General features: G+C 37.7%; 1 protein-coding gene and 1 pseudogene across 3 annotated transcripts in view; both read left to right on the top strand.

The window, feature by feature from the left end:
* The window catches only part of LOC148142275 (uncharacterized), a 29,320-nt pseudogene extending 28,810 nt beyond the window's left edge, over positions 1-510 (top strand). Inside the window, exon 5 of the transcript XR_015752029.1 lies at positions 423-510. The product of XR_015752029.1 is annotated as an uncharacterized LOC148142275 (transcript). The remainder of the gene's footprint in view (positions 1-422) is intronic.
* A 1,783-nt stretch (positions 511-2,293) lies between these two features.
* Positions 2,294-26,162, top strand: part of LOC122540704 (sialic acid-binding Ig-like lectin 13) — a 55,322-nt gene continuing 31,453 nt past the window's right edge. Inside the window, exons 1-5 of one of the 2 annotated variants that reach the window (XM_043676822.2) lie at positions 2,294-2,523; positions 3,115-3,459; positions 6,626-6,928; positions 9,631-9,951; positions 10,452-10,550. In XM_043676822.2, the coding sequence (XP_043532757.2) occupies positions 2,475-2,523; positions 3,115-3,459; positions 6,626-6,928; positions 9,631-9,951; positions 10,452-10,550 (1,117 nt within the window). In that variant the 5' untranslated portion in view covers positions 2,294-2,474. The remainder of the gene's footprint in view (positions 2,524-3,114; positions 3,460-6,625; positions 6,929-9,630; positions 9,952-10,451; positions 10,551-26,162) is intronic. The other variant, XM_043676823.2, reaches the window with a different exon arrangement.

The following is a 26,162-nucleotide window of genomic DNA, read 5'->3' as shown; positions in this document are numbered from 1 at the left end:
TGTTTCATTTATAAAATGTTTGTGGAATACAGATGTTAGTTACTGACGTAGATTCAAACACCTCAGAAACAGAACATTACAAGAGAGGACAATCACTCAATCAGAAATCTTGACAGTGTAATGTTACAGTTATGCACCAGGTGGAGCTCTCGTTACCAACATGGGGAAAAGTGTGGACAATCACTGTGTAAGAAGCAGTAATGTTAAATTCTGTTAGTGATAGAGTTTCAGATGTGCATGGATGGCCAACATTACTGTATATAAAGGGTCAACTCACAGTCTGACCCGTGACTGCACAAAAGGCATGTGTTTGAAAACCTGAGCTAAAAGCAATGTCCAATGCTTTGAATTTGCACAAAGAAGGTTTAGGATCAGGTGAAAACCCAGTTTTTACAATTTAACTTGAATCCTTTGTGTCTTAGGGTTCCAAACAAACATGAGGCTAAATTTTACTATGCGCTCAAGGGATACATAAAGGCTGGTACAGCTCATTCCATAGCTGAGCCTTAGCATGATGGGAAGTGATGGACTTGGAGTTTGATAGTTAGATTCTTAATTCCAAGACCCAGGTAATAGGTCATTGGATCCTGGTTCAAATCTTGTCCATGGCAGATGGTGGACTTTGAATTCAATTTTAAAAAATCTGTAGTTAGGGATTTAATGATGACTATGAAACTACTGTTGTATGTCAGGGAAATCTATTTATTTTCCTATTGTTCTTAAAGGAAGGAAACTGTGTGTCTGGCCTACATGTGACTGTTGACCTACAGTAATGTGGTTGTCCTTTGACTGCACTCTGACCCACAATAAAGCTGACCCAGCCAGTGACACCTACATCCAATAAATGATATAGAATCTAATCTGCATGCTTGAGCCTGAGCTAATAGAGGGAGCTGTGTATTTGTAACTTAAACAAGAAAATGTTACTATTAAAATGTTATTCTGTGTAGTTTACAGAATCACAGAATTATTAGAGTGAAAGGAAGCCAATCAGCCCATTGTCCCTGTTTGCACCCGCTGCATTACCTAGTGCCAATATCCTGCCTTTCCCCAATTGCTTGCATACTATAACTATCAAAAATGACATCCAATGGCCTTTTGAAAGCATCAGTTGATCCAGGCAGTGCATTCCATACCCTAACTCCTTACTGGGAGTTACAAAAGCCTAGTTCACTCCACCCTTGCTTCATGTATACATCTCTTTAAATCTATGCTCTCCCATTCTTGTAACTTGTAAATGTCACCTTATCCGGTCTATCCAGCCTTCTATTGATTTTGATAACCTCAATCTGATGTTCCCTCAGTCTGCTTCTTTCCAGGGACAACTGCCCCAACATTCCAATCTGTCCTTATCGCTGACATTTCTCATTCCTGCAACCATTATTATAAACCGTTTCTGCACTCCCTCAAACACATTCACATCCATTCTGTGATATGGTGGACACAACTATACGCAATACTCCTTCCGAAGTCTAAAAGGAGACTTGTCCAAGTTCAAAATCGCCTTGCTCTTGTATATTATGCCTCTTTCAACATGGCCAAGAGCACAGGATGCTTTACTTACTGCCCTCTCCACCTGTTCAGCTCCTTCAATGATCTGTGCATATGTCCCCCAAAATCTCTCTGCTGCTTACCTTTTGAATTGTAAGCCCTATTTTATATTGTCGCTGAGTGTTCTTCCAACTAAAGTGCACCACCTTACAAGTCTCTGCGTTGAACCTCATCTGCCACCTCTCCGTCCGCTCTACAAATCTTTCAATGTTATTTTGAAGTTGCACTACTCACAATTTATAATTCTCCCAAATGCAGTGTCATCTGCAAGCTTGGAAATTCTCCCCTGCATGCCGAGCTCCAGAACATCTGGAAATACAATGGATCCCCAATGCCAAACCTGGGGAACTGCACTACGATCTTTCTTTAGCCTGAAAAATATCAATTAATTATTACTGTTTTTCTGATCTAATTGATAAAGTTCAAGCCAATAAGGGGTTTTGTTTGTACAGGCGTGCAGTTAGAAATTAATAATCAATTTCACCCACGGTTTTAACTCTTGTCATGTACCCAGACGGTTCTAACTGGAGTGTTCAAAGTGGGATTGAAATCATTCCGAGCAACATTCAAAAGCGGGATTAGCTCCTGTGCAGCACAAATACAACAGCAGCATTCCGTTCCTTTTAACCCAAGCTTTCAGCTTTTAATTTCTCCAAAATAGTTCTCACACGTCACAACATCAGAATTGACTGAACACAGGTAGAGAGGTAAAAAAAAACCTCTTCACTTCCCACGTAACTTCCTTCCTTACAGCAGCTAAAACCCATGGCATTCCGCAGTTGCCGCCGGTTTCGAGCTGAAATATAAATTATTCCCCGGGCGGGACACCTGCACTGATGTCTGAAACCCTCTCAAGGACAACACTCTTCCTGCTTCAGGTCTGGAGCTGAAACAGTTTTCGGAACGTTCGGAAACTCTGAAAGATGCAGCAGCTGCTGAAACTGCTTTTCATTTTGCAAACAGCAGTTCGAGGTAAGATGCTCTGCTCAGGACATTGGGATATTCACTCGGCGCTGGCGCCTGGAGGTATAGGATTCCCCCTTTTCGGGTATTTCAGCTTTTCTATATAGTGTGGAACTGCAGAGAGAGCAAGTGAAACATCACCATGTCACTTGGACAATTTTGACACTGTTCAAATATCCACATCATGGTGGTTGGGTTAAACCTCCTGTGTAAAAGTTACATTCCAGTTGAGACGATACTTTGGATACTGATCGTGAATCCTAATGCCGATAGGATTCAGAATATTTAAAGTTTTTTTTAAGATCTTCAGAAAAAGGGTGGCGCCTCTTTGCAAATTGTTCAAATTGATAGCAGCAGCTTCAGAGAAATGGAAACAAAGATCTCCAAAAGATTTTGAATCTGGTTTCATAAAAAGAAGCAAATTCAGACCAGGAAACCCCCCCCCCCCCCCCCCCCCACCATTTTAACGCAGAAAACTAGGAAACAAACCATCGCAAATCAGAGAGAAGGCACGTAAAATTATCATGTTTTTCATAGATGATCCAATGGGTAGGAAATTTCAAATGATGATGATTATGGTGAACTGCTTTATTCCATCAGGTGAACCATTCATTGGAGAGGTGACTCAGCCGCGTCTGCTCAGTGTCTTGACAGGAGAATCAGTCACAATAAACTGTACATGGATTTATAATGGAACTAATCATGAATGGATCCATGCTAATTTCCAGAGGGAGCCACTACTGGGAAATAAGAACTCCTGCATGAAGAAGCTGACCTGTGTTCGTGATGTTACTCTGGGTAGTTTCAGACGCTGTTTCACATCACTGGAGATTGAAAACGTTTCTTTTGATCATTCTCAGTACAATTATACCTGCATGGTGAAGCTACCGAAAGTCTACCCTCCATTAGAGAGAAGAGGACAAGGAACAAGGTTGCAGATTTACGGTAAAGTATTTACATTACAAGTAACAAATAGAAAAACCAGTGATAGTACTGAGTTTGCATTCATTATGGACACAGCAACATTTGCATCAAGCAATAAGAACATTCAATATCAGACAAAATTATTCAAACAAGTTATTGCTAGCTCAAAAAATGCAGGAAGCATTCATTGCATGTTTGTAATATTGTTCTCTGAATCAAGTTTGTGATATCGCACCACTGTGGAATTAATGGGGATAGATAAAGTTAAAGTTCGTACAACATCAGGTTATAGTCCAACAGGTTTATTTGGAAGCAACATTTAAACCAACACCGGCATCTCCAAATCGTGGAGATATATAGGCCATCACTGATATAAATTTTGCATTTCTGTCACATTCATTACCTATTCTATTCATTCCATAAGGTATTACCTCCCTCGATTTTATGGAAATTCCTTATGCTTTATACCTGTTTATCTTAAGAACATGCTCATGTAGCTTTTCACAACTTTGTCATCCATTGCTTTGCAATTCCATATAAAATTGAATACACCTGAAGTTGTTCCCCTATTTCAAATGAAAACCAATTATATGGAATCAATATTTTTTAAGAAAGCTAGCTAATGTTGAAAATAGAAAGTCAGTTATTCTGTAAAAGAGGTAGATTTATGGTTTGTTTTAAACCCTTCATCAAAACCAAATGACATATCAACAGACTACAAATAAATTGGACAAAGCTGTGATAAACTATAAGGATATATCAAATAGAGATTTCAGCAAGTGATTGTGAGAATTTCTATGTAAAGAATGAAGCTTCAGGCTAAAAAGGGTTTTCGCAGGAATCATACCCGGTTTTTTGTACTTAATGATATTATATAATATTGATCTAGACAGAGGAGAGCAATGTCCTAAAGAATAACAAAAAAAAGTGTGCAACAATGTGTCTTATTATGTCACATATGAAATGAGAAACTTAAGTTTGCAGAGAAACAATAAATTTTGAGTATAGCTTTGTTGATATTATTCACAGTCTTTTATGATTCTCAAAAAATTATTTGGGATAATTATTTTCCTCTTGAGTTTCATACCTTGCAGTGTACTATTTGTGTTGTTATTTTTCTGTTAGTTGTTAATTGACACTCCATAAAAATATTTTATTAATTACATTGTCCAAAGTTATTACACAAAAAAGCTCATACTCCATTAACCTATCGACTATGTGCTCACTGATCAACCCTACTTCCCAATTCTTCAATGCCAAGAATTCTAAATGTTCATTCCTTTTTTCAAATTCCTCATTGACCAGACCCTCTCTATCTCTGTGATTTTCTCCATCCCAACAACACTCAGATTCTTAGATTTCACTTGTTTACCTTGAGTTGCTTTGCCTCACCATTGGCAGCTGTTTTTTCAACTGCCCAGAATCTGAATTCTAAAAATTTCTCCCCAAACCTCTTATTTCTTAATCTCTCCTCTATTAAAACTCATTCAAAACAAATCTCTTTGGTGAAGCTAATGATCTCTTGTCTTCATAGCTATATGCCTCAGTGTCAAGTATGTCTAGTATTATTCTGTGAGATACATAGGAGTTTTGCTTTATTAAAGATGCTGTATTATTATAAGTGGAAATAATGTGAAAACCCCTATTAAAATCAGTGAAAACACCTGGAAAGAAACCCACAATATTTGACTCATAATTATGACACGTGAACAAAAAGAACATAAACTCACACACCACCAACTAAACGTTAGCTCAGGACTCTGATGTCACATATAGTTTTGTGTCTTGACCCACTGTTCCATTGGTGACCGATGTGTGATATGTTTTTGGTCTGCAGACCAGTTAGTGCCTCGGATATCCTCTAAAGGCATAGCAACAATGTAAAATTTGAAAGAGACTCTGCCTGACAGACTATCATTGTGCAGTGGGAACCACAAAGAGGGGCAATCGGTGCTCAAAAAGAGATGAAGGGTTGGCTCTATGATGCACCAGGATGATGCTTGAGCTGGTATTCAGTCACAACAGGGACCCAACTTCCAAAATGGAAGTTGTTCTTTATAGGGCAGTTAAGGAGTTTCATTGATCAGGCAAGTCGCAATCAGACAAGTAGCAAGTAGCATGTTTAAAAATGCCTTTGATGAGGCAGAACATGCCCGCAAATGGATATACTGTCAAGAGAAATTCTCAGCCTACCTATCTTTGATTTCACTGCCACTAATTTTAACATTTTAGCTCCATTTATTTCTGAAATTGATTTTGCCATATTTTTAAGAATTGGTGTGAAAAGAAAATTTTCAACTGTTAGTTACATACTAATCAATAAATGCTGTCTTCAGTTAACACACAATATACCAAATGATTGTACTGATATATAGTAAATATATTAGATTTATTAGTTAAAAATCTTGTGAACAGGAGGTGAATGCTATTAAATTTGCAGTAATTTAATTAAAGTTGAATTCTACTAAAGGACAGATTTTTTTTCAACACTAAGTAACATTGATGAAGCCTTATATATAACATGTGATACTGAGGAAAATTGTAAATTACACATAATTTCTGTCCAATGATATTATTGAGTGGAAGCCAGTAGCAGTATCATGAAGATTTCCAATAGCTTCAGTGTCTTCAGCTCTAATTTCTCCAAGTGGCCTTGGACATTCCTGTATGTGTGCCTGTTGTTGATGTCACTACAGTAGAACTACAGTATGTAGCCCCAGGGAAATGGGCCCAAAACAGCTGTTCACAGGCAAAAATGTAACATGAAAAAATGTAATAAAGAGTGACTGAAATATACAGTCGGCAATTTTGGAAGTATGTTACATTGACCTGGTGTTAATCTCAGCAAGGAATCTGAAAATACGCTGATCAACATAAACTCATTTAGAACAAGCTTCTGCTGTTATTAATGCACTATTGAGTTGTCTTACTGTGGCATGACAGTTACCTTATAAGTAAAATAGAGGATAGGGATGTGGTATGTGAGTCATTCTGACCAGACAATTGCTATCAAAAAATTGCACTGAAAGCTCCTGACACAGCAGCAAGGTAAAATGATATTAATGTAATTCTCTAACAGACATTTTGATTTTTGATTCCTTTAATCTAGACAAAAAGCTACTTAACTACAGATGTGACACTATTTTACCAAAATGACAAATTGTGTTTCTTTTCTTCTCTATTTCAGAAATGCCTGAAATTTCCATTATTGGTGGTAGTTTGGTTGCTGGACAAAAGTCTGTTCTGACCTGCTCTGCCCAGGGGTTGTACTCTGAGAACATCTCCTTTACCTGGACCTGTAATAGAATAAACATGATGACAAACATCCCTGTCCTAACCTCGAAAGGAATGGTTAATGGTAAACCTAATGCTATTGGCAAATTTGAGATCATCCCTCAAGTGACTGACCATGGAACTGTCTGTACATGTCAGATAAATCATGTTACTTTCAAACAGCCATTAACAGAACGGATCAAACTAGATGTTAAGTGTGAGTATGATCTTTAGTATTGTTACCATTTCACAAAAGGTAATGATAAATATATTTACTTTAGATTTTGTCTTCCTCTTTTTATCTCCTCATCAGTCTCTGCTTACAACTGTGCCATGCCCCATACTGTATTGTGAATTTCCCCCGTGTCCTTTTGTCTGTGGTTCCAGATCAAGTCCCTTCACACTGTTTTGCCTTGTACTAAAGTATTTCTGAATATGCCTTCCATCACCTGACCCATCAAAAATGCCAGTGTAACAGCATAGTGCTTATCACCAAATTTCAGTAATGTCTGTCCACTCACATCTCTGGTATGTTTTGCCCTTTATCTTTACTACCCCTCTTATCTATCCTGTAAAAGCTCCATGCTCTCTCACCTTTCAAACCTCCACTTATTTTATTGAAACAGAGAAAACAGGAACAAGAGCTTGCTTTGCCATTCAATAATCCCTTCAAAAGCTTTTTGCACTGAGCAGCTTCTCATCTTTGATGATTTTGACCTTCATCGCATTCTTGACCTTTCTCCACTGATTTCACTGCCCTCATGTTGTCTGTTAGCCTTTCAATCTCTATATATTCCACAATCCATATTCACAGTTGCCAGTCACACTTTCCTGTCTTATGCAACCTCCATATTTCCCTATCTCAATCACAGGCAATGTAATCTCATATTATTTGCTTGTCCTGCACAATATGTACACCTTATTCCACTTCCAGTCTGGTAACCCAATCCTTCTTTTATGGAGAAACGTACACTTCAGGTATTGCAATGGCAGTTCCAACTCCTCATTGTCCAAACTTTGTCCTTACATTATTTATCTACTTATGCAGCCAAAAATCTGATCAGTTATTCCTTCATCTATGCCTTTGATGGTTATCTTCCCAATACTGTTTCCCACCTTGGTGGTTTCTACAAAGCACCTTCACTGCTTTAAATCCAAAAGGTACAGGTACAAACACATATAATGCACAATTTGTTCAGCTATTCATTGTTAAATGTGATGTCATCACCATTTCTCAATAACCTACATGTCTTCCAATTCCCTTTCTTCTCCATCAAACTATGTCCATCTTTCATATTGCTCTTTGTTTGAACTTTTTCAATTGGGTTCCAATGCCACAGCATGGAATTAAGCCGAATGACAGTCACAAATAACATCTTTTGTATCTCTCACTCTGGTGTACTCCTCGACTTCAACCTTGTCAACCTTCATGAAGCATGTGACAGCAGTCGGCCACGCTAGACTCCTCAAATAGCTTTCCTCTTTTAGCTAAGTTAGTGTAACTGCCTTCACTTATGCTCACTTGTATCTGTTCTACACCATTAGTTCTGGTATTCTCATGAAGCTATCTTTGAATCTCTCCTATCTCTCACCGACACCGCTGACATTATCCTGAGAAACAATGTTAACTTCATATGCATGCTAACAATATCTAAATTTGTATTGCCATCACTCATCTAACTGCCCCATGTCCATTTTTCTTTAGTGGTCTACATATCTGAGCTCCAGTTCTGAAAGGGCTACAATAACCTCGAATTAAAAATTTGAAAGACCTGATTCCATGTTTATTAAATTCCATCTATCTTCCCTGATCATTGCCTCATTTTGTTCTATTTTATGCTGACAAGAGTCAGCAGTATCCTTTCCATCAGAATGACATCTTACTCACAGACTGATAATATTGTCAATCTCTACTATATATATATCCTAACCACACCAAGTTCCACACTCCCACAGTGTCACTGCTTACTGACTTGCATTGGTTTCTAATCCACCAATCTCTTGATTTTAAAATTCTCATCCTTGCATTCCACTGACTCCGCAGCCTTGTTTCACCCCAGCTTTACAATCTCTTACAGCTCTACATCCCTCTAACTTTACCCTCTCCAACCCATAATTGATGCAAAGTCTGCAAGATCACAGAATCATAGAGTCATGCAATACAGAAGAGGGCTTCCATCAAGTCTGCACGAACAAAAAAAGATCTATGCTAAATCTTAATTCATCCCACTTTCCAGCATGAGATCAATAGCCTGGAATGTTTGAAATTTCAAGTGCTCATCCAAATACTTTTTCAAAGTGCTTTACAAGATTATCTACCTCAACTGCCCTCCCAGGTAGTGCATTCCAGGCTTCCACTACCTTCTGGTAAAAACAAAAGTTCCTCAAATCCCCTCTGCATATTGCCGAAAAAATGATCCCCTTCTTACTAACATTTTAACTAATCTGAACAGCTGCTTTCTATCTGTCCTGTCACTGCCCCTCATAATCTAGCTAGTGTGCTTCCAATTAAACCTGTTGGACTGTAACCTGGCGTTGTGTGATTTTTAACTTTGTACACCCCAGTCCAACACCAGCATCTCCAAATCATGACCTCATAATCTGATACACCTTATATATCTTGTAGCTGTTAAAGTGTGGAATTCCCTCCATGGACACTCCCATCTCTCTTTCTCTCTCTCCCCCTTTAAGATAATCCTGTCAGTCTGAACACATTTTTGGGTATTGTTCGTTATACTTTCTTCCTTGGCTCAGTCGTTATGTTTGTCTGACTGGACATCTGTGAAGCAATTTGAAATGTTTTCCTTTTATAGATGTGTTATGTCGATGAAGAATTTTGTTAATTGGCCAGAATGTATCTGCATGTGTGAGAGTTATTATTTATACAAAAAATTAAGTTTGTATTTTCTTTACGTATAGATGGGCCACTGGAACCAACAATAATGTACAAGTTGAAAGACAGTGACCCTTACCATCTAAAGGCCAATAACAGTGTAACTGTCCCCAGTAACTCACCTGTGGAACTGAGATGCTCTGTGGATAGTAATCCAGTCGCCACTGTAATCTGGCTGAAGAATGGAGAAATTTTAACTCCTATGGTAGAAAACGTAATTCGATTAAACAGTTCGATATTAATGATACCACACTTCCAGTCTAAAGATTCAGGAGTCTATTGGTGTGTAGCAAATAATAGCTACGGCTGGAGAAATGGCAGTGTTTCGTTGATGGCTTTTCAGAACGGTAAGAATCCATGTACTAATGCAGGTGTAAAGCTTGTGATGATTGTTACAGAATAATTAATTTTACGAAATGGGAGCACAGATTGATTATAGTTAAGATTTTCTTTATTGATTTCAGAATTTGAAAAATTGAAATATTCATTTACTTAAAGCTGCAGTAAATAATACTGCAGATGGTTAAATACTTACAAATTAATAAAAATTGACTGTGAATCAATCTATTTTAGCTGTCTGTTTTTTCTGCAGTGCTTTGGAATGTAGTGCAAAGAAAATAGACAACTAATATGATGCAGTTTTATCCATTAACTGCATTTAGGCATAAAACTTGCAATGTTTTCTGAAGAAAATGACAATGTTTTGTCAAACAAAAATTTAAAGTTTGTAACCTTATAACATTCTCAGAAATGTATCCAACCATTTCAAAGATTATACATGATGTTTACATTTTATGTCTGTTGCCATTCATCATTACTTTATTTTTAATTATTATTTCATTCACAGATCATTTGTTGCTTTACATTCTATCTTCACTCGGTGTTATTGGATTACTCGGTATAATAGCAATATACGTTTGTCTGATCTGGAAGAGACAATTGAAAGGTAAACTTAAAGTAAGTCTTTGGTTTTGGTGTTAACCTTACCATTGACATCAATAGCGAGCTGTAAAAGAATGTGGTTTTCACTAGCCAGTGTGACAATAGTCCTTTGTAGTCATGTGTTTGTAAGTGTTCTTGCTCCCTATGTTATTTTACATGTTCCATTCTCTTCACCATCTCATTTATTCTTTTCAAATAAGGCTAAGCTTTACAGATCTTTTACTAACATTTGAGCCAGACTTTCATTTGTGGGTCGGGTGTAAAAAAGCAGGCAAAGCCCCAGCTCTGAATCTAACCTTTAATGCCATGCATTTCTGATTTTTGCTCTGGGGATGTCGGCTGGTTGGGAATTAGGCTGGGTTTCCCAGGAAGAGGTTGCAATTCTTGAGTTGGACTGGGCAGAAAGCCTGCCCGAAGGATGCTGTTGTTGCCAGCATTTAAAGATGGAGTTTGACACATAAAATATCTCTTCTGTTTACCACAGCCCACCCCCATCATCCCAGACAGTCTGAGCCCCACACATGCCATTCTTTGCAACCTAATGCCCTCTACCAATATTTGATGGCCTTCCTTTCCAAGAGTTCCAAGTTCATGCTTACTTCCATCCACCACTTTTTCCCTCTTTTACAATCATGTCAGTCTTGACCATCCACAATGCCCATGCCCAAAGGGAAAATGTAATATTATTACTTAAAGTTCAATGTCAAAGATTACACTGTAGTTAGAAAAGCACTCACACTAATGAAACTATATTTTAACGCACCTTGACAGGTTAATCCTTGTCGAACTCCTCATCACTTCTTGAAACTTGTTGACATATCTGGGACATTTTGACAGGTTGACACCTTTTGCTAGGTTGGCACTTCTTGATGCCTGCTGACAGCTCTAGACACTAATTGACATCCCTTAACAATTCTTTATGAACCTTTGATGCACACTTTCCTCCCCTGCTGATATTCCCAAAGGACTCCTGACACCTACCCCAATGACCAAAGGATCCCTGACTCCACATCTAAGGTGTCGACAGTCCATAACTGTAAGGTGTATCTCAGTTCTCCAAAGGTGAAATCATGGCTATCTAAAGGGACTACACTGAGAGCACATATATACGCTCTCATGGTCAGCTTCTACAGTCTGGGTCCCATATTTCACTGACTCCAAATTTCTATTTCAGTAAGGCATCTGGTTATTTAAATGCCCAGCTGCTTCCAGAATCTGCATAAGCATGGTCACTGAACTGAGGCCACTCTGTCACCTGGAGAGATGAGCAGTAATAGATTTGAGTGCAGTACTTGTGATGGCAGGCTGCTTCAGCCAGACATACTGGCACTGGAGTGTGTCCAGCAGAGATTCACAAGGATAATCCCTGGAATGGTAGGCCGAACATACGATGAACGGCTGAGGATCCTGGGATTGTATTTGTTATAGTTCAGAAGGTTGAGGGGAGATCTAATATAAACTTACAAATTAATGCATAGCTTAGAAAGGATGGACTCAGGGAAATCGTTTCCGTCAGGCGGGGAGACTAGGACCCGTGGGCACAGCCTTTGAATTAGAGGGGGTCAATTTAAAACAGAAATGAGGAGACATTTCTTCAGCCAGAGAGTGATGGGCCTGTGGAATTCACTGGCATGAAGCGCAGTGGAGGCCAGGACGTTAAATGTCTTCAAGGCAGAGATTAATAAATTCTTAATCTCGCTAGGAATTAAGGGATACAGGGAGAGTGTGAGTAATTGGCGTTGAAATGCCCATCAGCCATCATTGGCAGAGTGGACTGGATGGGCCGAATGGCCTTGCTTCCACTCCTATTTCTTACGGTCATGGTCTTCTTTCATTTTCGGCACATCAGAAATGCTCACTAACGTGCCGAAAATCTCATCCTCTGAATGTCATCACTTGTGTTATAGCTATTGAAACCTGAGTGATTATTTGCTAGACCAGAAAATGAAGTGATAAATTGAATTGTTGACAAAATGAGAAATACCAAATGATTTTTGCAAATACTGTATAGTAACATTTTCTATTATTTACAAATTATTTTGCAGCCATGGTTGGACTATGGTGCAAGAAGTGGCTCTGACCATGCGCCAATTTACTTTTATTTCAGTAACTTTCAAACTTAATTCATGGGTTAGGGGCATTGCTGGCTGCATCAGCATTTCTTACCTCTCCCTAAATGCCCTTGAGAAAGTGATAGTCACTGCCTTCTTGAACCACTGCAGTCCATTTGATGTAGGGTGATCCACAATACCGTCATGGAAGGAGTTCCGGAATTTTGACCCAGCCAAACAACGATATATTTCCAAGTGAATTGAATTGAGCTGAATGAACTTTATTGTCATAGGTACTCAAATGTTTACAGTGAAAAGGTAACAGTCGTCACATTACAGCAATATCTTCGGTACAAAGATACCTAGGTACAAATACTTAAGATCAAATTCTTAGAAAACAAAAAAAATTAGAAAAGTAAAGAAATAAATAGTGCAGCATTACAGGCCATAGGGATAAATTAGAAAAATAATGAAGTAAGGACAATAAGCAGCTTGAAGGAGAACCTGCAGGGACTGATGGTTTTCCCTTTTCCCTTAGAAAGTGTAGTTTAAAAAGCCTTGGTGAATTTCTGCAGGGCGTCTTGGGGTAGATGGGTACACACTGCCGCTACCGAGCATTGCTGGTGGAGAGAATGTGTGCTTGTGGATGTGGTGCTGATCAAAGTGGGCTGCTTTGGCCTGGATATTGTCAAACTCTTCATGTGAGAGAGGTGCACTCATTCCAGGAAAATGGAGAGTACTCCATCACACTCCTGACTTGTGCTTTATAAATAGTGTACGGGCTTCAGGAAGTCAGGAGTTACTCGCTGCAGGATTCCTAGTCTCTGATGTGCTCTCGTAGCCACAGTATTTTTAGGGTGAATCTAGCTCAATTTCTGAACAAAGATAACCACCAGGATGTTGATATTTTATATTCTCTAATATTCAACCAGAAGTGATACTACATGGACATTTAACATAAAAGAGTCAAAAGGATGGAAGGTTCACATGATGCAGAGGGAATCTGCAAAAGTTGCATTAAAGGCTTTAACAATACAGTAAAGACATCAGTCAAGGCCATTGTGTAGGATGACTGGAGGGTAAAAGCAAACGTGCCCTCTATGATAATGAAGTTAAAGCTGTAATTAATATTACACGTATTTCAGTTGTTGATTAATGACTAGAAGTAAAACATGGGATCAAATTTCTGATAGGAGTTAACCAGTTATCCAAAGAATTGTCAAATAAAAACAAAATATTTCACATTCTGGAAATTTGAAATAAAAAACAAAACAACTCAACAGGTCTGGCAACATCTGCAGAGAGAAAAACAGAGTTAATGTTTCGAGTTCAAAAACGTTTTGAACAAGTATCTTTGAACTTGAAACATTAATTCTTTCTCCACAAATGCTTCTAAACCTGCTGAGTTTCTCAAGCAATTTCTGCTTTTATATTTAAAGGAGAGTGCATTACAGTGCAACTAAAGTTCAAAGTGGAATTTTTTATTGTTGTACATCGGAAATTATTTAACTTTAATTTATGTCATAATTGTTCTTTTATATTTGTTATTAATTTTCCTCGCTTGATTAAGATCCCAATACACTGTCCTACATACACTTCCTGTTCTCAGTACTGACGATGTATCTAAATCAAAACTTACCACTTCAAAACCTCACAAGTGTGGAATGTCTTACCTCCCTTTGCATTTCTTTTCTCCTACAATTTACTGACTTTTGTAACCAAAGTGTGGTGTCATCTGACCACTGTTTCTTGATATTTCTCATTCTCTTTCAGACCTTTGCAAAATTTAAATCATGACATTCTAAAAATTAAAGATGTCCAAATGACACTTGCACCCATGAAACCTCAACTTCATTAACAGTTTACACATTTGTACAATATCCTTTTGTGAACTACTTTAATGAGCTCATTAACCTTTTGTACATAGAGTGGTATAATGCCAACATGGAGATAATCGACAAAGACTTGTCAGATTCATACACTGAGTATTTGTCCATAAACATCAGCATTTAGGTTTATCCCTGCTCAGTGATTGACAGATGGAAAACATTGCCACTAATTGGGGAAATGAAAGACTATTTTAATTATGTGATACAATATATTTAATATTCTTTCTATTATGTTTTTGAAATTTGGATATTAAAATGGAGGCAGGTTGATTGTTTTTCTTAAAAAGGCTAGAAAGTCAAATTGGAACTGTGACATCAATACATGAGTTCCCAGGAAGAATGGAATTGCACTGGAGTCGCAATCCCTGTCATATTAATGGATTTTTTTTTACATTGTTGGATTTATAACTTGTACAGTAAGAATATTGAGATAGTTCGTCTAGTTTTGTCTTCAGAACTGAAGGTTGCAAGCTTAGTTCAGAAGAACTCAGAATTCAGTTCCGAAAAGAACAGTTTTTCTCCTAAAAGCAGAGCAGCTTTTCAGTTCATTTCAGGGAAACCCTTTACCTCAGCAGAAGTGATTTTTAGTCTGCAGAATTTTCAAGTTGTGGAAGTTGGATCCAGATTGGCAATGTGTTAGAAATGAAAGAATTTGAACAGAGAGAAGTTCACGTGAGGAGATTTGGAAAGGAATCATTAAAAAAAAAGGCCTTAACTGTTCAAGGGAAAGAAATTTGAAAGAATCAGTTGTTTAAAATGCAAAATATTAAGAAAAGAGTGATATTTATCTTAGAATTAAGTCTCTGTTACCAATGTCACTGTATACAAATTGAAACTTTCTTTTGTTGTCATGACCTTTCTGTCATAGCGTCAGAGTCATAGCATGGAAACAGACCCTTCAATCCAACCTGTCCATGCTGACCAGATTCTAGTCCCAAATGCCAGCATTTGGCCCATATCCATCTAACCTCTTCCTATTCATATGCCCATCCCAATGCCTTTTAAATATTGCAATTGTACCACCTCCTCTGGCAGCTCATTTCATACACGCACCACCCTCTGCAGGAAAAAGCTGCCCATTAAGTCCCTTTTAAAATTTTCCCCTCTTATTTTAAACTTATACCGTCTAATTTTGGACTCCCCCAGACTGGGAAAAGACCCTGGCTATCCATGCCCCTCATGATTTTATAAACTTCTATAAGGTCACCCCTCAGCCTTCAATGTTCTAGGAAAAATAGTCTTAATCTATTCAATATCTTCCTATAGCTTGAACCCTCCAACCCTGGCAACATCCTTGTAATTTTTCTCTTTCAAGTATCACATCTTTCCTATAGCAAGGAGAACAGAATTGAATGCAATATTCCAAAAGTGGCCCAACCAATGACCTGTACAGCTGCAACGTGACCTCTCAACTGCTATACTCAATGTACTGACCAATACCGGCAATCATACCAAAAACCTTCTTCACTATCCTACCTACCTGCAACTACATTTTCAAGGAGCTATGAACCCTCATTCCAAGGTATCTTTGTTCGGCAACACTCTCCAGGACCTTACCATTAAGTGTATAAGTCTGTCGTGATTTGCCCTATCAAAATGCAGTATTTGACATTTATCTAAATAAAACCATCTGACACTCATTAGCTCATTTGCATAATTCTTCAAGGTCCCATTGTACACGGAGGTAACCTTCTTCGCTGTCCACTGCGCCATCCGTTTTGGTGTCATCTGCAAACTAACTAATCATTCTTCTTATATTTGCATCCAAATCATTTATATAAGTGACCAAAAGGCAGTATATTCAGTACCAATCCTTGCTGCATACCGTTGGTCACAGGCATCCAGTGCGAAAAGCAACCCTCCACTGCCAGACTCTATCTCCTACCATCGAGCCAGTTATGTATCCAAAAGACTAGTTTTCCCTGTATTCCATGTGGTCTGACCTTGCTAACCAGTCTACCATATGGACCTTTGTCAAACACATTACTAAAGTCCATATCGACAATATCCATCACTCTGCCTTCATCAATCTTCTTTGACACTTCTTCAAAAAACTCAATCAAGTTAATGAAACACGATTTGCCACACACAAAGCCATGCTGACTATCCCTAAGTAGTCCTTGTCTTTCCAAATATATGTAAATCCTGCCCTTCAGAGTCCCCCACAACACCACCATTGACATCAGGCTCACCTTACCACATTTCTTCAATAATGGCACCACTATAGTCAACCTCTAGTCTTCCAGCACCTCACCTTTGACTATTGAGATCCAAATTTCTCTGCCAAGACGCTCAGCAATCACTTCCTTAGCTTCCCACAAAGTTCTAGGGAAAACATGATCAGGTGCTGGGGATTTATCCACCTTTATGCATTTTAAGATGTCCAATACCTCCTACTCTGTAACATGGACAGTTTCAAGATATCACTTTTTATTTATCCAAGTTCGCTATCTTCCATATCTTTCTCCATTGTAAACACTGAGTCTTCAATATGTATACATACACAAAGCTTCTTTTTCTCATTTTTTGTTAATAAAGTTATATTCTGTTATTAAAGTATATCTGCAATCTTGTGTGGATATATTTCAGTGACTAACCACCATGTTCACAAACTGCAAAAGTCAAATAAATGAGCTATCATGTCAGGTTTTATCCTGGAATCCAACTTGCCCAATATTAACATCAGCTAAGATTACAACAATAAGAATAAATAATTTCAAATTGACAAAATAAACCCTGAATTCATTTCTATCCTTTTTGCTTGTGCTGCATTGCTAAATGTCAGCATAATGCATATTCAACAGAACATTGATTAGATTCCCTACAGTGTGGAAACCAGCCCTTCAGCCTAACCAGTCCACACCGACCCTCTGAAGAGTAACCCACCCAGACCCATTTTCCTCTGACTAAAGCACCTGACACTATGGGCAATTTAGCATGACCAATTCACCTGACCTGCACATCTTTGGACTGTGTGAGGAAACCAGAGCATGTGGAGGAAATCCACGCAGACACGGGGAGAATGTGCACACTCCACATGGTCACCAGAGGCTGGAAATGAACCTGGGATCCTGGTGCTGTGAGGCAGCAGTGCTAACCACTGAGACACCATGCGAAACAATATTATTCACTGGTGAACATATTAAATGATTAGTGTCTGACATTTACTGAAATTATCTGTGTGTTGGTCATAGTTAAGAGAAAATGTTAAAGCATTCGTTGCCTAAAATCATCGGTTGTGACTCAAATTGAAACGACAATGGAAATTGTGTGGTATGAACTATTATGTGTAAATGTTTTGTACTGATACATTTCAAATGACTGCATCTAGCTGCTGTGAAATTACATGCGATCAGTAGTTTCATAGTTAACTGAGGATTGGAGTAGCTATTGTGAGATGTGGAGCATTATGGGCAGAAATATGATTTTTCTAACAAAGCCAAGAATATTTGACGGTACAGGCTAAATGTGGTTATAGATGTCAGAGAGCTGAAAATATCTAACAGTGTAGAACTTGGTGTTCCTGATAGCAGAGAGCTTGAAATATGTAATATCACAGACTTAGAGAATATGCAGAGCAGTGAATTGTTGTGAATGTCAGAGAGCTGGCATTTTCTAAAGACACAGATTTTAGTGTCTAATGGCACAGGTAAGAGATATTATATGAATCTAAATTCCATCCTATAGGTCTTCTATTTCCCATTATGCAATAGTGCATGAATGCCACAGTTTTAATATCTGCGCACCAAGATATGTTGCTGTTAAGCATATGCATTCCACCAGAGCTTATTCAGCTCCAGACCTCCTTGCAGCCTTGAATATCAGATTTGAATTCTCAAGGTTTTATGAGAGTAGCTGTCCTTGACATTGACTCACAATTTAATTGTCTATGGTAACAAGGGAGCCCCTGTTAAATAGAAGACCTATAGGATGGAATTCAGATTCATATAATATCTCTTACCTGTGCCATTAAACACTAAAATCTGTGCCTTTAGAAAATGCCAGCTCTCTGACATTCACAACATTGGGATTAAGGGGCAAGCTCCTCTGGTGACTGCAATCCTATCTGACACAAAGAAAGCTGGTGTGCATGGATGCCAAGCATCTTAGCCTCAGGACATCACTGCACGGATGCTCAGGGCAGAATCCTAAACCTACCAATCTTTAGATGCTTCATAATTGACCTTGCCTCCAACATAAGATCAATTATAAACTGTTCACTCATGGTGAAAGAGTTTCATTCTGAATTCTTCAAGTAACAAATATATTCTTTATTACATGCCCACATGGATCAAGAACTGGACAACATTTAATATTGTGCTGAAAAGAGGCAAACAGCACTTTTGCCACAAATGCCAAATAATAGCCATCTTCATACAGAATCAGTTTGATGGCATTCCCTTGACAGTCAAACTCTTGACCATCACCAGGTCTCCCCACCGACAATATCCTGAGAAGTCATACTGACTTGAAGCACTATTAGACCCTCATAACTTCCATCACTTCTAGGAGAAGGTACTTCTGACTGAGTGACTCAGAGATAGTAAGCTGCTTAGACAACACTCTGTCAACTTCAAATGTACACGTCCCCCATTGTCGAAGTGCCACGTTTGCAGCCTACAACTTGCAGTTGCACTACAGCTCTAATTAAATCCCAAACCCACCTTTCGTAGTTTAGAAATATTGAATGTCATGATCTATCTTTACAGCTAATAAATTAGAATAAAGCTCATAATTAATTGCTATTGATTGCCTTTTTATGTTGAATAAAAAAAATTAAAAAGAGGCTACTCTTAAAATTAAATACTTTGAAATGGTAATATTTTTCTCTTGGTAACATGGCCATTTCACGAAGCAGAAAAAGAAAATCCTTCCTGATCTGTTGTCTCAACTTCAAATGGATTTATGAAATTTTGAAATATGGAATACTGAGCCAGGTCTCTCCCCAAAAAATTCCATTGATTGTCTGCCTCATTGTTATGAGTTCTTTCATATCAATTCTTTGTGGATGAGGTACTGCACCCCAGCATATCAATCCCATACCAAAAGGGCTTCTTGCTGCCCTAATTCCCTACTTATGTGTTTTTGAGTGCTTCTACCATCAGCATCCAGGGCTGTTATGTTATCCACTTAAACCTCTCATTACATTAAATTTTATTGGTGACAAGAGCAGGGTTTAAATCACTTATTTATAAGAGAGGCTCATTGTTTTCATCTTTATCTTACTGTCTCTATATACTTTTTTTTTAAATCCAGGAAGCTCTACATTTATTTTCCCTCCCTTTGCCTTTTGAAAGAGTATGTCTCAACTCTATCTGAATCATCTCCATAATCAAGAGCTGATCAAAAAAACCCCTGTTCACGTTATGACATTGTAATAATTTAATTCTCTGTTTAATTAGTAAAAGTGGAATAAATTAAATGTACTTTGAGACAGGAACAGAAAATACTTATTTCTTGGCATTCACAAGAAATATCTTTAAATTTTTACATTTCATACAATGCACAAACCTGTCATTCTTCTGGAATGTTCGTTGTCTTTATATATATGATGATATTTCACATCACTGTTTAAATAGTGCATGAATGCCACAGTTTTAATATCTGCACACCAAGATATGTTGCTATTAAACATATGCATTCCACCAAAGCTTATTCAGCTTCAGACCTCCTTGCAGCCTTGAATATCAGATTTAAATTCTCGAGATTTTTAAGAGTAAAAATTAGATTCGAATGACTATAGACCATTCATGACAACCAGAAGAACCTAAGACTATTTCCCCTCCCAACCATATACTAAAAGCTGGGATGAATAACTTACACTGCGCAATGCCACACTACAAACCAAGATGAATTTCTATTTAGTGAAACTAAAACCCATAAAAAATACATGATAAAATATAAATGGGGATTAAAACTCCAAACATTACACCGAGGTGTTTTGGGTCTATATTTGTTACCTGAGTGATTTGAATAATAGTTTAAAAAGAAGTGAATCACTTAATTTTGTTAGGATTTGATAGGACTATTTCAAAATAAAGAAGTAATACATATTAATTTATTGATTCATGACAAAAGCAACTCATAGCAATGGAACCAATGATATAAACTTTAAGTACACTCAAAGCCAATTTACAGCTACTGAGGTAAATCAGATGCAATTTTAATAGTATATTAAATTCAAAATTGTTCCCAAATACAATATTTTTTCATCCAAAAGTTGTTTTTCAATGATAGGATAAGGCTGTACATGCAAAGTTTTGGTATTACACATAAGAAAATGTCCTTCAATTCCCAAGCATATTGACAAAGGATGTCGACTATATGTTTGGTTACTGATCTGCTTCTTTGCAACGTACGGTTAAACAAAACCACTAACTCTGCAAAGATGGAAAGGTCAGTAGTTTTGCTTTTGCATTTCTTGCTTGTTACGCTTAGAGCAATACATTCTATAATTTTCACAAATGTGGTTGACTGCCTTTGTAATTGAGAATCGGAGTGGGGTATGAAGTTAGGTTTACCTGTAGAACAGTTCCTAGTGATCAGGGTAGAAATCCGCAGACCTCAATCAGTGATCTATCACGCTTTAAATCTTTTTATTTCATACAATGCACAAACGTGTCATTCTTCTGAAATGTTCATTGTCTTTATATGAATGATGATATTAACATGAAGGAAATAGTTAGAATTGGATCTATGATGAGGGCAAATGACACAGTAAATCCATTAACACAGGATGCACTGATAATTTTTTCGAATCAGATGTATAAGCATGTGTAACATGTCAGTTGAATGAGGTTCTTTCCGATTGATTAAGAGTAAGCAGACCTCTGTAATGTCAATATTTTGTTACTTCATTGTGGGTTTCTGTTATTATAGAACTTTCCTGAAATGTTCCATGACTAAAATTGTGTTGAAAGTAACCAACCAATAATTATAAAGAAAACCTCACTTCAAAAGTGAGAAATGAAAAGAAAACAGCATGGGAAGTTCAAAGATAATGCTTAATGAAACATGATCATTGATGTAGACATCACAGCAGCCAATTTGCTCAAAATTAAACACCCACAAACAGCAAGGTGAGATCACCACAGTTCCTTACAGCTGCTCTCTCTTTAGAAAGAGGGGAAATTGGCCATGAGTTTAACCTGAGGGTCACTGCACCCCAGGTGAGGGATGAGCTTGAAAAGATTGGACCGTCATGGTTACCTCAGCCAGTGCAGGAAGTGAACCAAAGCTGTTGGTGCCACTCTGCATCACATTCAGACAACAGACCCCTTCCACAAGTAGCATTATATTAATAATAAGATTTTGTGATGTTGATTGGGTTAAAAATTGATTAGAACCCTTGGATTACTCTGTTGTGGTGTGGATCCTTTACTTTAACCTGAAAGGGTAAACAGAGCCTTGGCCTACAATCTCTTATTCAAAAAATGACCCCTCCAACAGTACAGTACTCCCTCTGTACTGCAGTGATTGTCAGCCTGAATCGCTGTGCTGGAGTCTCAGCATAGGGCTTGAATTCACAATTTCCTGATTCAAAAGTGAGAATTCTATCAATTAAGGCACAGTAACACTGTGAAGGAAGACAAAAATCCGTGGAACCTTTTCCTTAGTGAAGCTTAAAAGATGCATACAGATACATGTAATTCTGTAAAAAAAAAACTTAAGTTGGATTCAGATTAACAGAAGTTAATTATTGCTATATCTTTGAAATATAGTTTGTTAATTATTGTTAATTATAAATAGCTGCAAAATTGTAATATAAAGATTACTACAGACATCCTCTTTAAGATTTTAATAGTCAAATGTCAAAGCTTGCCTGTGTTGACTATATTGTGACTACACTGAATTAAGCATTATCTTTTTATTTCCCATGTTATTTAGAACAGAGAAATTCATGCACTACTAGTTGACTGGAAACAAAAGAAACTGATTATCATAAACTTGGAATAATATTCATTTTGCATTTCTCAACTCACTAAATGCTTAAGAAGTTTAAAATGTTTAACTGATGCAAAGTTTGTGAATGCCAAGAATACGTTTTTCTGTTCTTGTCACAAAGTGCATTTAATTTATTCCACTTTCACTAATTAAACGGAGAATTGAATTATTACAATGTCATAACTTGAACAGAGTGTTTTGTAGATCAGCACTTGATTAATAGAGATGATTCAGATAGAGTTGAGAAAAACTCTCTCAAAAGGCAAAGGGAGGGAAAATAAATGTAGAGCTTCCTGCATTTTAAAAAAGTAGAGACAGTAAGATAAAGGTGAAAACAATGTGCTTCACATTCAGGTATCAAGTAAAAATTACAACTGAAAACCCAGCTGAATACATAAGGTTCAGAGGGGAGAAGAAAAATCAACTAAGAGTAGCAAAGAGAGATTATAAAAAAAAGATTTGCAGCCAATCCTGAAGTCTTCTATTGTCACATAGTAGAGTCAATCAGGGACCAGAATTTACCCATGAAGGAAGGGGGCATGGCAAAGATGTTCAATGAATACTTTACATTTGTATTGGTAAGGAAGAAGATGCTTCCTGGATTGTGGTGACAGAGGAGGAAACTCAGTCACTAGAAGAGATTAAAATTGATAAGCAGGAGATATTGGACTGGCAATAGGATGTGCTTAAACATAATAGGATGTTAGGAGTATGAAGTACATCTGAAGATACTGAAGAAAGTGAGAGTGGGAATTGTTGAGATAGCACTGGCAATATTCTTTCAGTACTCCCTAGACTTAGGAGTGGTATCATAAAATTGGAGAATTGTGTTCAAAAAAATGGTAAGTATAAGGCCAGCAATTGCAGACCTGCCGTTTTAACTACAGTGGTGGGAAAACTTGTGCAATTATGTTTTCATATAGAAAAAAAGGGTTAGTTCAATATATTCCAGCAAATATTTCTTCAAGGAAAATGGTGTGTAATTTACTTGCTGAATTTTTTGAAGAAGTAGCAGAGAGAGTTGGTGAATATAATGCTGTTGATGCGGTGCATGGGCCTCCAAAACATGTTCAATATAGTGCCACCGAAGAGAACTGTGAAGAAAAGTTACATCTTGCACAATAAGAAAGAGAGTAGCAATATGGATGCAAAACTGGGTGAATGAGAAAGGTTTATGGTGGAATTCCACGGGGATCAGTTTTGGGACCCTTGCTTATCTGAATATGTATTAATATGCTGCATAATACTGCATATCAATTAAGATGGCAATATATTAATCATTAGATCATGGTGTGCAGGGGTCAATTTCCAAGTTTGCAGATGACATAAACCTTGGAAGCATCATAAACTGTGAGAAGAAGTATGTAAGGAAATAGACAAGTTTTTCTCATAAGTTGGTGGTGTGGGCAGATAGGTGGTCGATGAAGTTCAGTGCAGACCAGTGAGTGATATGGAGATAGAGTATAAAATACAGAGTATTATCCTAAAAGGTGTCAGGAGCAGAAAAACCTGGGAAAAAGAGTCACTAAAGGTGGCAGGGCAAATAGAGCAGATCAGTCAATGAATCATACAGTATCCTACAGTTTATTAATGCAGCCAACGAGTACAGGAACAAGGAATTGATGTTGGATTTGTATAAGTCACTAGTCAGCCCTCAGTTTGAGTATTGTATACAGTTTTGGGTGACAAGGTGTCAAAGGTTATGGAAGAGTGGCATGGTGGCTCAGTGGTCAGCACTGCTACCTCAAAGCATGAGGGACCTAGGTTCAATTCCACCCTTGAGAAACTGTCTGTGTGGACATTGCACATTCTCATCATGCCCACATGGGTTTCTGCCGGGTGCTCTGGTTTCCTGCCACTGTTCAAAGTTTGCCATGCTAAATTGCACATAATTTTCATGAATGTGTGGATTAGATGTGTTAGCCGTAAAAAATGTAGGGTTACGGGGAAAGGGTCTGGGTGGGATGCTCTTCAGAGTACCGATGTGGACTTGTTGGGCCAGTTTCCACGTCCTACGATTTCTGTTCTGTGGAAATGATTGTATTAGACACAGTGAAGGAGAGGTCTAAAACCATGGTTCCAGGAATGATAAACTTCAATTCAGAAGATAGATTGGTGAAGTTGGGATTGCTTTGCTTGTATGGAGGTAGGTTAGGAAATTTGATAGAAGCTTTCAAAATCATGGATGAGCAAGACAGAATAGATAGAAAATCTGTTCCATCTTGTATGAGGACCCCAAATGAGTGGGCGCAGATATAAGGTAATTTGCAAAAGAAGCAAAGGGTGTTGTAAGAAAAAGCTTTTTCACACAGCAATTGTTAAGATCTTGAACACACTACCAGGAGTTGAGATGGAGGCAGGTTCAATCAAGGCATTCAAGAAGGTATTAGATGATTGGTTATGGAGAAGGAATGTTGCTCTCTCTCTGCACCTTCTCCACAGCTGTAACTTTGTATCATGCACTCTGTTCTGTTACCTTGATGCACTTCTAAAGCATGATCTGCCTGTAAAGCACGTAAGATAACACTTTTCACTGTACTTCAGTACACATGACAGTAATAAATCAAGTTAATTCAAATCAAGGATTGGTAGAATGACCCTAAGTCATAATGCAAATTCAGGGAGTTGGTGCAGACATATTGGGCTGAATGGTCTCTCTCCGCACTGTAACAATTCTGTGAGTGTTGGAGCTTACTGTGTTTAACAGTTAAATTGATATTCAAGACATTTGAATCAGAATGAAAATATTACTGGTTAACTAGGTAATATGTATTTTATTTCATTCACGTAAAAGTTTGTCAATCCCAAGATTGTTCAAAAACTGTGATACTACTTAGAAATACTCAAGCTGTGTATGATTGATAGAATCCAGTTCTGCTTCAAATCCTCTGTACGATTCTGTACAACCTTTTCATTTAACAAGGTGCTGACAATCAGATTATTTCTGTATTTTCTGAGAGGTCTGCATCAGTCAATTTGAGAATTCTGAGGAAGTCTTCCTCAAACAGTGTCTACTGCACCAAGGTTTTCTTTTTAAATACTTCCTTAATATTGTCTAAAATAAAGTACACATTCTATCTCTTCACACTTTATTTTACTTCAGCTACATTCCTGTTACCAATTCTGATGAGAATGAGATTCTGAGTTCTGACCGTGCCACGTTGACACTTTCAAACACTTAGATACATTTTTTTTTCCATTCAACTAAACGTTGAACACAGCATGTCAAAACAACCCAGATTCATACATGACCCCTCCCTTGCCCTTCCTGCAATGTTACTGACTAATGATTTCACATAAGTCATGAGCAGTGTTGTGCCTGCCTTCCTGTACATAGTTAATTTGAATGTTAAAAAATCCACTTCTTTAACTGATAGTGACTCCATGCAAACTGATAGTGACTCACAGCCAAAAAACAGTAATACTCACAAAAGCAAAGTAACCAGCAGAAGCTGTTAAACTCCACGGATTTATTACTTGTGAACTAATCACTAGCAGAAATCTTTATTTGCTTGAACAAATAAAGTTTGGCAGCATGACCAAATATTTCTAGTCTGTTGCTAGAAATGGATTGACTAGTCTGCTAATGAAAGGCACGTGCAATGACATGTAAGTTCCAGCAAAATTAAAAGTGATTATTGTTACCAGTAACCAGTTGATGAAGTGTTTCGAGAAGAACCAGTGGTGGTCATTTCAAGGAAGGTGGGGTTGGGGAAATTGTTGCAGGGCTGG

This window comes from Chiloscyllium plagiosum, unplaced genomic scaffold, assembly GCF_037043375.1.
Source record: "Chiloscyllium plagiosum isolate Xiang-an unplaced genomic scaffold, Cpla_swu_hap1 HiC_scaffold_29, whole genome shotgun sequence".
Lineage (NCBI taxonomy): Eukaryota > Metazoa > Chordata > Chondrichthyes > Orectolobiformes > Hemiscylliidae > Chiloscyllium > Chiloscyllium plagiosum.
Note: the sequence above shows the minus strand (reverse complement) of the source record. Positions and strands in the feature narration are given on the sequence as shown.